The following is a 12,274-nucleotide window of genomic DNA, read 5'->3' as shown; positions in this document are numbered from 1 at the left end:
GTAGTTCTCACAGGAACAGAAAATAATAAAAGAAAAAAATTAAATTTAAAAAGGAAAAAAAAATTCTAGGACCAGAGATCCCAGCACGGAACTAGGTCCTCACTCCTGACTAGGCAGAAAAAAAACTAAAGACCTATAGCAGGAAGTGGGAGTATACCCCCTGGGACTTCCCTATAGGCGTAGTCCAACTTTTTTTCCTCCTAGTGCCCTACTCCTGTAGGGGGCAGCATAAACCCAAGGGTCAAGAGGATCTGGAGCTGTGTCCGTCAATGAACGTAAGAGAAAACTGGATTTTTGTACTTACCATAAAATCCTTTTCTCTGAAGTTCTTTGACAGACACAGCTCCATATCTTCTTAGACCATTGGGATGTCCCAAAGCAGTATATGCATAAGGGGTGGGAAAAACAATGCAAAGTAGAATGTAGTTCCTCAAAGGCAAAAATTAGCCAACCAGGTAACATGGAGCTCAACAGGGAACAACTGGAGTTCACCTAGAACATACACCCTCAAAGAGAACAAAAAAGGTTCTCTTTCAAACTGCAGCCTGCAAATCCTTGCGGCCAAAAGAGGCATCCGAAGATGCCAACACATCTACTATGTAGAATTTTGTGAACGTATGCACAAACGACCAAGTTGCTGCCTTACAAACTTGCATCACCGGTGCCTGATGGCAAAAAGCCCAGGAGGCACTCAGCGTTCTAGTAGAATGCGCCTTCACAGGGAAAGGAGGAACCTGACCCTTCAGCGAATAAGCCTGAACAACCGTCTGTCTGATCCATCTGCATATGGTCGCAGCAGACGCTGCCAATCCTTTACGAGGTCCCTCAGTAAGGATAAAAAGAACATCTGATTTTCGGAAAGACTCAGTGGCCACCAGGTAAACCCTGATCGCCCGACCACATGCAAAGAATGCAAGGCAATTTCCTTGGGATGCTTAGGCTTGGGACAAAGGGAAGGCAGCACAATGGTTTCATTCAAATGAAAATAAGAAACCACCTTAGGAAGAAAAGACTGATTAGGTCAGAGTACCACCTTATCTTTGTGGACCACCAAATAAGGGGAGTGGCAGGACAACTACGCCAATTAGACACTCTGCGGGCAGAAGCGATAGCCACCAAAAAGGCAACCTTCTGAGACAATGAAAGCAGAGAAATCTCCCTAATGTTCTCATAAGGAGGCTTTTGAAGAACAGATATTACCAGATTCAGATCCCACGGAGGTAGCGGGGACCGTCTCGGAGGAGCCATATGGCACACTCCCTAATGGAAAGTGCGAAATGAAGACATGCGTAGCTAACGGCGGCTGAAGACGACAGGTCCTCTTCATCAGAATGCGAGGACACCGACACGTCCGGGTGGGGGGCGTCCGTGGCAGCCATATCTGCCTCAGAATCTGAGGACACCACCGATGGAGGTGAAGGCAGGGGAGGTTTGCGGCTATCAATACGTTCAAACACAAAATCTACCTTTGACACCAGGCTTTCCAAGTATGCTGTAAAAGCAGACAAACTGCGACCCAGAGGGACCCGCAGTCGCACTGACGGGGTCTGTAGATGAAACATTGTCCTGGGACTCCATTTTTCACTGATTTAAATTTAAGGCAGTGTCACTTTAAAAGATCGCAAAATCGTGATCCCACCGCCGCACTAGCGGTATCACAAATCCCAATCCAGTACAATCTGATCGAGTGAGTCAGGAAAACCTACAGGGGACCCCAAAAACATTACCCAACCGCTCAGGAGGATTGCTGGAACGTTCTGTGAAACAGAAAGTAAAAACGATCAGACACTGAAATAGAAAAAATGCCTGGGTCATAGATAGAGATGACTAGATCAAAATGTGCCATGCCTGCTGCCTGTCCAGTGACCTGGACTACAAGAAAATGGCCGCCCTATGCATTTTTATGGGGAACTAACAGAAAATGGCTGCATATACATTGTCAATGAAGAACAATGAGAACTAACCTACAGCTAAATGGCGGCCCCCATGGCGCCATGCAGTATCCCGGACCCCCCCCCCGCGCAGCAGGCATATTATTACGCCCCCCCCCCCCCAAGGTAGGAACCTACTAGGGGAAGGGATAACTGGGGGGGGGCACCTAGTATGTCCAAGAGGCCAGAGGGACCGAGGGATCTCCCAAGGGTCTGACCATTCCCAGGAGGGGGCCCAGCATTACTCATCATACCACGTTACCAGGTGGGCGTCACTCCGAACAGACCGCCTCCCACCCCGGCTGGGGGTGCTGCCAGCCAGGGGATACGCTGCGACTCAGGGCGTTCCAGGTTGTCATGTCCCAGCAAGACGGTCAACTTGATTGAACACGGCCGTCACGTGATTGGGAGGGCCAATCACAGCACCCATATCTCGATCCCATCCTGGATGTGTCCTTTAATCACAGCTATCACAGGATTGAGCAGCTGCGAACTGGCACCTGTTCTGAGGAACATACGGTTACGTCCACTCAGAACAGTGAAGCAGTCAAGTAAAACAGCACTTCCAAACATTACATTTGTACTTGTTACATGAAAAGCCAATAGGATTTTTGAACGCACCATAAAATCTTTTTCCTGGAGTCCATTGAAAAAAAACTGGGGGCCAGCCCATGGTAATCCCTCCCACTACTAGCAAGCCTCAGTTTGTAGCAAAGCAGTACCAAGAGCAAGGTCGTAAACATGGTGTCATAATCATGCAGCATCCCCTGTGGTGCAAACATCAACTTGGGAAAACATTGTAAAAAGTATGAAGACCAGGTAGGAGCTTACAAACTTAATGTACTGAAGCCTGATGATTAACAGGCCAGGAAGTACAAATACTTCTGGGAGAATGAGCAGTCACTGAAAATGTTGGAAGTTTACTCTTCAGCTGGTAAGCTTCAGAAATACGCAGACTGATCCATCAAGAGATGGTAGACTTATTAGCTGCATGACCCTTCCTTGGTCCTCGGGACGCACAAAGAGGGATTTAGAAAGATAACTTGCAGCAGTCCATTTCATGTAAGGCGGAGGGGGTTTTGGACAGAAAGGACAGCAAGACAATGCCTTGGTTGAGATGGAATAAAGAAACCACCTTCGAGAAAAAGGACGGCTGAGGCCATAGAACTACCTTGTCACAGTGGAGCACCAGAAACAATTCCTTACAGGAAAGAGCAAAAGAGCATCCAAATCCAAATCGTTCTATTTTTTGTCGGGGGGGGTTCTCAAGTGCGGCCCCCAACATTACCAAAGTTGACTCCACTCTCTAAATGCAACAAAAATGCACCCCCCACAAAAAAAAAAAGATTTTCACCAGAAAAAAATAAAAAATTTCTCTTCCCCCCTCGCCTGTGTTTGTATGTATTTCTTTAAGGTCAGCAGCTACAGTACTTGTAGCTGCTGACTTTGTTATCCCATAGGCCGGGAAAGAGCCTCTTGAACCGTGGGTATCTGTGCAGCTCTGCATTTCATTGCAAAAGCAAGGGTAATTTTAATTGATCAGCAAAATAGCTGCACGTTTAACTATACAGACTTTTTTGTTTCATGACTCAACTTTTTCAGTTCATGTACTAGATTGGGTTATAAATATGCAAGCCCAACTGGCTGTCAAAATACTCAAACTGTGGTTGCATCTGACTGAAAGCAGCCACTGTTCCACAATTTTTGAGCAATGTCAGACGGTAAGGAGCCAAAAAGGCCACCCACCAAGTGAATTTCGGACAGTTTTTCAGGAGCCAGACACAATTCACACTTTATACAGCCAGCTTAAGTCACACTTTATACAGCCAGCTTAAGTCTTTTTTGGCTCTAACAGTATCTACGAATAGGGACACCCATATCCAGCAGATGAAGAACAACTCTCCACTGTGTACATATTTACATATCTTATACTGTAGATTTACTCCAGGCACAGTGCCAAGGTTTAGTTAACCTATGTCAATAGCAACAGTACAGGGATGGAAGTGCACAGACTAACAATAGATGGAAGTCTAGAATGGTTTTACTTTCTCAGTATAAAGAGGGAATGATAAGCGCTGGATGGAGTTCTGAGGCCTAGCACACAGAGTACATACACCTCTATCAGTAAGTCGTCTCACCTGCAGCTGCTGGAACTGTGTCTTCTTCGTAGCTGTTAGCTGCACAGCTGCAGTGTCTGTTTTGCATTTTGAGTGGGAAGTGGCCAACTGATAAATCTTGAAGCGACATCCCTCTTTTAGAAGGGAGACTACATCAGGTAAAGGGCGCCATATGTTGAGTATATAAGCTATTGAAAGGAGAGGTAAAAATAAATATTTAAGAGATACGACAAATTACATGGTATGAGCTTACATTTTTTTCACTGAACATTGCAAATTTTAGACCAAGAGAGAAGACTGCTGTGAACAACAGATTATTATACAGGTATAGTATTCTAGGAAATCCACAATTTTGAATTCACATTACTTAAAGCAGAACTTTACCCATAAAACTTCCTAACTGCTGGAGAGGCTGCCATTTTGCTGAAGTTCAGAGCCCTGAAACATCTGTAAATTTTAAAGTGGAACTAAACCCATTGATTTAACGGTTTCAAAAAACAGTTACATTCCTGGAATGCAGGTGTTCTGCTGAAAACTTCAACTTGCTGAGAACTCCGACGTTATTTCCTGTGAGTGTACACCAGGAATAACAGGAGATTTTCGACCACTTGGTGTTTTCAGAGAACACCGGCAGCCTATACACTCGGGTAGTTGCTATAATTAGTGGAGATTGTTAGTCCGCCCGCTAGTTGTCGCCGCCTTGGAGTTGGCCATGTTTTTAGTTACTAGCAGGCGGACTAAAAATCTCCACTAATTATAGCATCTACCTGAGTGTATATAGACTGCCGGTGTTCTGTGAAAACACTAAATGGCCAAAATCTCTAACTATTCCTGGTGTACACTCCAGAAATAACACCGTTGGAATTGTCGGTAAGTTGAAGTTTTTAGCAGAATAACGCGATTCATAACTGTCACATTTGCTTATGTCCTTAACCAAACTGTCAAACCATCAAATGGCTGGTGTCCTAACTGATCACATGTGCAGCACCATGGCAGTTGCGGTTTAAACAGAAGCAGCGTCCTTGGCTGTAAAGAATAGGAGGGTTTAATTCTGCTTCAAGGCTGTCAGCAGACTGGCCTCTACATACTCAGCACTGCCTAAAATAGAGAGAATCTGAGCATGTGCAGAGCAGAATAAGACAGTGTATTACTGGATTTTACCACTTGCTTCCCACGACAATTCTGACACTGCTCCTAAGTGTAAAAAATGAGATTTTTGACTTACCGTAAAATCCATTTCTCTGATGTTCATTGACGGACACAGCTCCTGGTATTCATAACCATTTGGTTTTACTGCCCCCTACAGAAGTAGGACACTATTCTGTAGAAGCATCCGCAGATACCAACACATCCACTTTATAAAAAATTTGTAAAAGTGTGGACCGACGACCAGGTGGCCGCCTTGCAAACCTTCGTCACTGACGCTTTATGACAGAAGCCCAGGAGACACTAAGCGCCCTAGTAGAGTGCTCGTCAACAAGGAAAGGAGGAATCGGACCCCTGATGCAATAGGCCTGAACCATTGTCTGTCTGATCCATCTGGAAACGGTCGCAGAAGAAGCGGACAACTCTTTGTGAGGTCAGTCCGTGAGCACAAATACAGAGTCTGACTTCCTAAAAGACTCCGTAGCTTCCAGGTACACCCTAATTGCTCGGACCACATCCAAGGCAATTTTCTTTGGATGTTTTGGCTGGGACACAGGGAAGGTAACACAATTTCTTCATTCAAATTATAGTCAGAGACCACCTTAGGAAGGAATGACGGACAGGGGCAAAGCACCACCTTATCCTTGTGAATCACCAATAGGGTGAACGACAGGATAACGCTGCCAGTTCCGACACGCAGAGGTTATGGGCACCAAAAAAGGCCACCTTCTGGTGCAGCGCAAGCAGGGAAACATCCTGAATATTTTCAAAGGGAGGCTTCTGTAGAGCCGAAAGCACCATATTAAGATCCCAGGGCAGCAACGGAGCCCGCACTGAAGAAACCAAATGCCGGACAACCTGAAGAAAAGGTACGCACCAGGGAGTGTGAGGCTAAAAGTCTTTGAAAAAAGACCGCCAAAGCTGATACCTGGCCCTTGATGGTACTCAAGGCCAATTTCTGTTCAACCCCCTGTTGAAGGAAGGTTAAGATCTGATCCATCAAGAAGGAACGAGGATGAACCCCAAGAGACTCACACCGCGCAATGTACATCTTCCATGTATGATGGTAGATCCTCCTAGAAGTAGATTTCCTAGCTTTCAACAGCGTAGTAATCGTCGACTCAGACAAACCTCCATCCTTCAGCTCTTGGCGTTCAACAGCCAAGCCATCAAAGCCAGCGACTGTAAAGCAGGATGAAAGATCGGTCCCTAGGGACAGCAGATCCTCCCTGAGAGGAAGTCCCCAAGGAGCATCGGCAACCAGTAGTACCCGATTGGCGTACCAAGAAATCCCATCTGCTTTGATCTTGTACAGGAGTCGTGGCAGAAATTTGAGGGGGCTGGAACTAATCAGTCAGCCCACGGCTACTTACTGATCCACCAGGACACTACTTGTGCCCCCTTAGTGATTGACAGACCATGGCTGTGGCATTGTCCAAATTAATTTGTATTGGACACCCCTGAAGGTTCAGAATCCAACTGAACTTACTCAGAGTTCTCAGAGCAATCTCCAGTTTGTCCATCAGGGCAGTCGGAGACTCCGCTTTCAAAAGATCGTTCAGGTACACCAGTACCGCAATCGCCCACTGACTCAAACAATGCCAGCATCGGGGCCAACACTTTTGTAAAGACCCGAGGAGCAAAGGCGAGACCAAAGGTCCACGCCACATAATGCTCCTCACCCACGGCAAAACAGAGGAAGCGTTGGTGATTGGCACATATGTGCAGGTAGGCGTCCTTGATGTTGATAGAAGCGTGAAGAAATCCCCCTGACGTAGGGATGCCTCTACTATGTGAATGGACTCCACGTGGAAATTCTGTACTCGCACAAGCAGTTTAGTTCCTTGAGGTCCAGAATTGAATAAACCTTGCCTTCCTTCCCGGGAACTGTAAAGAGATTTGAGTAAAAACCCCTAAAAAATATTCCTTGAAGGAACAAGTCTTGAGCTACCCCAAAGAGACCCGTAAGTGATCTGGGGAAAAGTGCAGGTTGGAAGGGAAGAACCTTTCTGGAGGATAAGACCGAACTCGATCTGGTAGCATGACTAAATAACTTTGTGGACCCACCTGTCCTATACCAGGGAGGTCCATGGATCCGGAAATCAGCGAAGATATCCCCCCACCCCAGATATGGGTGAGGGCACCCCTTCATGCAGAGGCAACCTTGTCCATAGGTCTGGAAGAGCCCGCTCATGGCTTGCCAGACCAGGTCCTCTTGGAACCCCCCATGGAGGCCCTGACTTTTGATCCCTTGTCTTGAGACCCTAAGGGACAAAAAAAACTGGCCTAAGTGCCGAACCAGCCACAGCGAACATTTGGCGGGCTAGAGCCTCCGCCCTCCTATCAGCTGGATAAAGGCCGGGGACTCCTCAACTGGAATGAAGGTAGCTTTATTTAACCTGGAAACCGACGAGTCCACTACAGGTGGGGACCGTCCACCTTTAACGCAGTTAATCCTCATAAGGACACCGAAAACAAAAAGGAACCACTGTGTTTTGGACAACCCCAATGTTTTGTGACACTGTTGTCAAAGTAAGCGAAAAGGTAACACGTTCGCCGCTTTGGAGGGCCTGTCTGTGGGTGCCAAAAGGGACCAGTGCCTCCGACGCAGCATCATCCGCAACCTCCATTTTTAAAGTGTCACGTATTGACAATCAATGCATCTACCAGCGCCTTGTAATGCGTGGCTAGAGGAGCAGAGGAATCATCCCATCTGAGCACTCAGAGTGCATGGATGCAGACCCAGTTGGGTCGCTATAAACTAAGCTCACCTGGAAAACCTAACAATCAGGGGAGGCCGCCAACGGCAATCCCGCAAAGGGGATGCCGACCAAGGGCCCACGAATGTACCACCTACTGAACACCACGCAAAAAAACAAGGGGGTCACCGTCCGAGCCCTCCATAAAGAGCATAATAGGAAATAGCCCCCTTAAAAAGGAGGCCGCCCTCCGTGATGCGAACGCGCAGCCAGGGTACCCTGATGGATCCGCAGCGCTAAAAGGGGCAGGTGCCCCCACACAATAATGGTGGCAAGGCTGTCAAAAAATGAAGCACCCCCCACAGCGCCACTCCTTCCAAGGGAGGCGCCAAGCTGACCACATGGCCTAGCAGGCCGCAGCCTAAACTTTTGTGGAGGCCCAGCCGCAAGTGCATGGATCTCAGCCCAGCAAATGCCCAAAGGAAGTGTGGGGGCTTCAGCTAAACGCACTGGAGCCGCCCCCCAACGGTGGCGCCCAACTCAGCCGCATGCCCTAGTAGGCTGCAACCTAAATTTTTGTGGGCGCCCAGCCGCTTGGACGCGAGCCCTAGCGGAGCCAAACACCTGGAGGCAGGGGAGGGCAGATGCCCAAACGGGAGGCAGTGGCTTCAGCTACCCTCAGAGGGGGCGCCTCACGTAGTTTCTGACTAGTAGGTTGCAAACCTGCAGCCTAAATTTTTGTCCGGATCCGGCCACCTGAGGCAGGTACATGCGGATGCTAAAATATTCGCTCCCCCAGCCCAACAACGGCAGCAGGGAGCCCAAAGGACATCCCTGCCACAGTCACCCACCCCCAGGGTGGTAGGGAACTCTGCTCAACCCCCCCAGTTGTACACCAGAAAAAACCCAGTCAGCAGCAACTCCAAGCAGCCCCCCTTAAAAGCATGTGGCAACAGTCAACTCATAACCTCATCCAAGGAGGGGGGCCGAAAGACCCACAGTGACCACCAAAATTTTAGAGGGGCTGGGGGGGGGGAGGAGGGGAACCTGGGGGGTCCCACCGTCCCAGGGAGGGGCCCACGTCCATGCCAAAACCCTCCAGGAGTAAAGGGAGGGACAGCTACTTACCATACCAGGAACAGGGTGGGCACCGCTCCGGACAGACCACCGCTCCATCGTAATGTGGGTGCTGTCGACCATGAGAAATGTTGCAACTCAGGCCGAGGCCAGGTCGTACGCATCCTCGAGAGACGCTAAACTCGCAGGCCAGCCCCCGTCCAGTGGGGCTATGTTGCGGCCGACCTAGCGCAGAGCTGCAGTCTGCATGCGCTCACTGGCCAGACTGGGGGGACCCTTTGGATCTAGAATTTCTAGTCCATCGCCCAGTCTGATAATTAATTGTAGATTCTCACAGGAACAAAATAACAAAGATAGGAAAAAATAAAGTTAAAAAGAAAAAAAGAAAAAAAAAAATCGCCAGAACCAGAGATCTCAGCAAGGAACTAGGTCCTTACACCTGACTAGGCAGAAACAACTGAGTGCCTATAGCTGAGAGGGAATGTATACCCCCTGGGACTGCCCATATGCGTAATCAAGCTTTTTTCCTGCCTAGTGCCCTACTCCTGTAGGGGACAGTATAACCTAATGGTTAAGAAGAATCAGGAGCTGTGTCCGCCAATGAATGAAAGAGAAATACGTTTTAACTTTTACACCATTTACCAATAAGATAATAAGATTATTACTATAAAATAATAAGGATTATAATAGATCATATAAATTCAAATAAGGCAGACCTGAAGTTGGATCTTGCTCCTTGTAATCCACAATCCGCAATTTCCATACAGGTGTCACCTCTCTTCTTGTGCACCCTCCAGACCCCTGCTCAGCAGATTCAATGGCTTTCCTGAATTCTGTCTGGATCAGAGCTTGTTTCTTATCATTAATAAACTGTCTGTAATGATTCAGGGTGCGCAGTTGCTCACTGCTCATACATGACTGAAATCAGAAAAAAAATATTATAACTTAATTAACACACTACTACCTAGTGAGGTATATTTTATTCAGGAAGGAGCCTAAATAAACCAACTATCCTTTCAGTATATATGACAATAGATCTGCCTTTCTCAACCGGGGAGCCATGTAAAGTCTTCAGGGGTGCTGCATCAAAAGGGTTCAAAACTGCCCCAACTAGACCTTACGTTTATCCCTACAGAGAGGAAGTGGATATTATCCCTGTCTACCAAATAATGTATTTGTAATACCAAGAGTCTGGTTTTAAGATCCGAACAAAGTAATCCTAGATGCATCAGTCACTTCACAGATTTTTTTTTCCCCAGACGCCTCACTTTTCTGATGGAGATGTGGACAGGATACCAGGGATATCCTCCATATCTTCTAGTCATGCCCAACACTTGCTAGATTCTGGTCCTACATCCACACTATCATCCAACAATTCACTGACCCCTCTGTTCTTAGAACCTCTGAATTTTTCTTCTCCATCCCAAAACTCTCCAGATTAGTAGCTAGTGAGACTCAGTGTTTCAGATGTGGATATGGCCTCAGCCATGCCCCCGACATGTTTCGCACCTCTGTGACCAAACCCCTGTAGGTGGGGCGAAACATGTCAGGGGGCGTGGCTGAAGCAGCACTGGCTGAGACTTTACACTGCAATATCCACATCTGAAGCTCTGGGTCGGTTTTGAGCAGAATCCTACCTTACATATGTCAATGTTTCTGTATTCCTGCCCGACATCTGCTCCCACTTTCTGAATACCGGCAGGGACACCTGTTATACTCCAGCTTTGAACGGCGCTCCAAGTCCACACGTGACTTCAGAGTAGAGTAGTTTGTAACGCAGAGCTAATTAGTTGGTAATGCAGATTTCTTTACGACTAAACTCTAAACCCGGTGTTACATACTAATTAGCACTGAACGCAGAGTTCAGTAGCAAGCAACACAGAGTTAAGTAGTTTGTAAGGCAGGGTTCTTTGCGCTACTGGACTCTGAGATCTGCGCTACAACCTAATGGACTCTGAACTCTGCGTTACAAACAACTCCTCATCACAAACTACATTTTAGGACTTGTTGACACCAGGTGTGGTGCAGGAACATGTGCACATTTTCACGCACCGCACATAAATGGCCTGCCTTTTGCAGATTCGCAGAGGTGCTATTAATTCTTAATGGCACACCCACACATCTAGCAAATGTGCATGCGCTTAACAAATTGTGCTGGCACCTCTTTTGCGTGTTTCACTAGTATACGGCAGCCAGTTGAAAAAAGCAGCATGTGAGAACACGCAAAAAATGCATGTGCTTGGACGCTCAAAATGGTGTGAAACAGGCGACTGGTTTGCACAATTCTAAAGGGTGCCTGAAAAAAGGTTAAGAAAAACACCGCTATAGACAATAGAAGGTGGTCAGAGCGACCACCTTCAGCAAATCCCTAGCAGTTAATAAAAACTGTTCATGTTGAGGCCTATGGAGAATCCCCTACAGACACCTGCAGCTCTGGTACAGGCGGTAAGAACAAAAAAAATAATCAGACAAGGTTTACAAGCCTAATATTGACCAAATAAGTATAGGTAGGTAATGACTGAAAGTGCTTGATTAGATGACAATCCATGCCAAGTGAGAGAGACTCATCAGGAGACTCATCCAATGTCTATAGGCACCTTTAAAGAAAAAAAATAAAAAACACACACACACACAGCAGGTATTGCTGATCTCCTTCAAAGAATACTATTTCCTGGCTGACTCTGGATTTAAAACTTTTAAATGCTGACCTAGAACATGCATGTAGAATAGAGAAATATTATCTGCATATTTATTCCACCCTGGTGACAACGTACTTAGGCCATTAGATTAGTGTGACAGCCAGGCAACCAGAATAATCAAAATGTATTCTTTTATAGGTTTCCCTCAATCTTTGGACTATTGAAGAAAACCAAAAATGTTAAAGAAATGCTAATAAGAGATTAATGCCAATGAGACATTAAAAACAATTTGTGCAAAAACTGAAAAATATTTACATTTGCAAAAAAATAAATAAATAATAATCGTGTTTTTTCATAAAGCCAGAGAACACATTTAGACAATAGAAAAGTACACAGTAAATGTAATGGTTATGTGGACTGGTCACATTTCATGTTTCCCAACTTTTACAGCTTTGCTAAAGCAATTGGAAATAGTTTCTTTTCACAAAGCAGTCAGCTATATGTAAAAATATGCATCTCTGCAATCATACCTCTAAGTATCCTGGATCAGGTTCATTCTGAATGGCCTCATAGATCTCTTCACCATCCTGAAGCGCAGCAATTTGGGTTACACTTAAAGAATTGCGCTTTGTACCTTTTGCTTTTCTTTCACATGCTAAAGAAAG

At 46.4% G+C, this 12,274-nt stretch overlaps 1 protein-coding gene across 1 annotated transcript in view; it reads right to left on the bottom strand.

Moving 5' to 3' along the window:
- The window catches only part of BRCA2 (BRCA2 DNA repair associated), a 285,207-nt gene that overhangs the window by 16,524 nt on the left and 256,409 nt on the right, over nt 1–12,274 (bottom strand). The window contains exons 20-22 of the mRNA XM_082245286.1: nt 12,140–12,264; nt 9,687–9,888; nt 4,070–4,236 (exon numbers count right to left, since the gene is read on the bottom strand). Of these exons, the coding sequence (XP_082101412.1) occupies nt 4,070–4,236; nt 9,687–9,888; nt 12,140–12,264 (494 nt within the window). The remainder of the gene's footprint in view (nt 1–4,069; nt 4,237–9,686; nt 9,889–12,139; nt 12,265–12,274) is intronic.

Source organism: Pelophylax lessonae, assembly GCF_965119305.1.
Source record: "Pelophylax lessonae genome assembly, chromosome: 2".
In the NCBI taxonomy this organism is placed as follows: Eukaryota; Metazoa; Chordata; class Amphibia; order Anura; family Ranidae; genus Pelophylax; species Pelophylax lessonae.
This window is presented reverse-complemented; position numbering and strand designations above follow the sequence as displayed.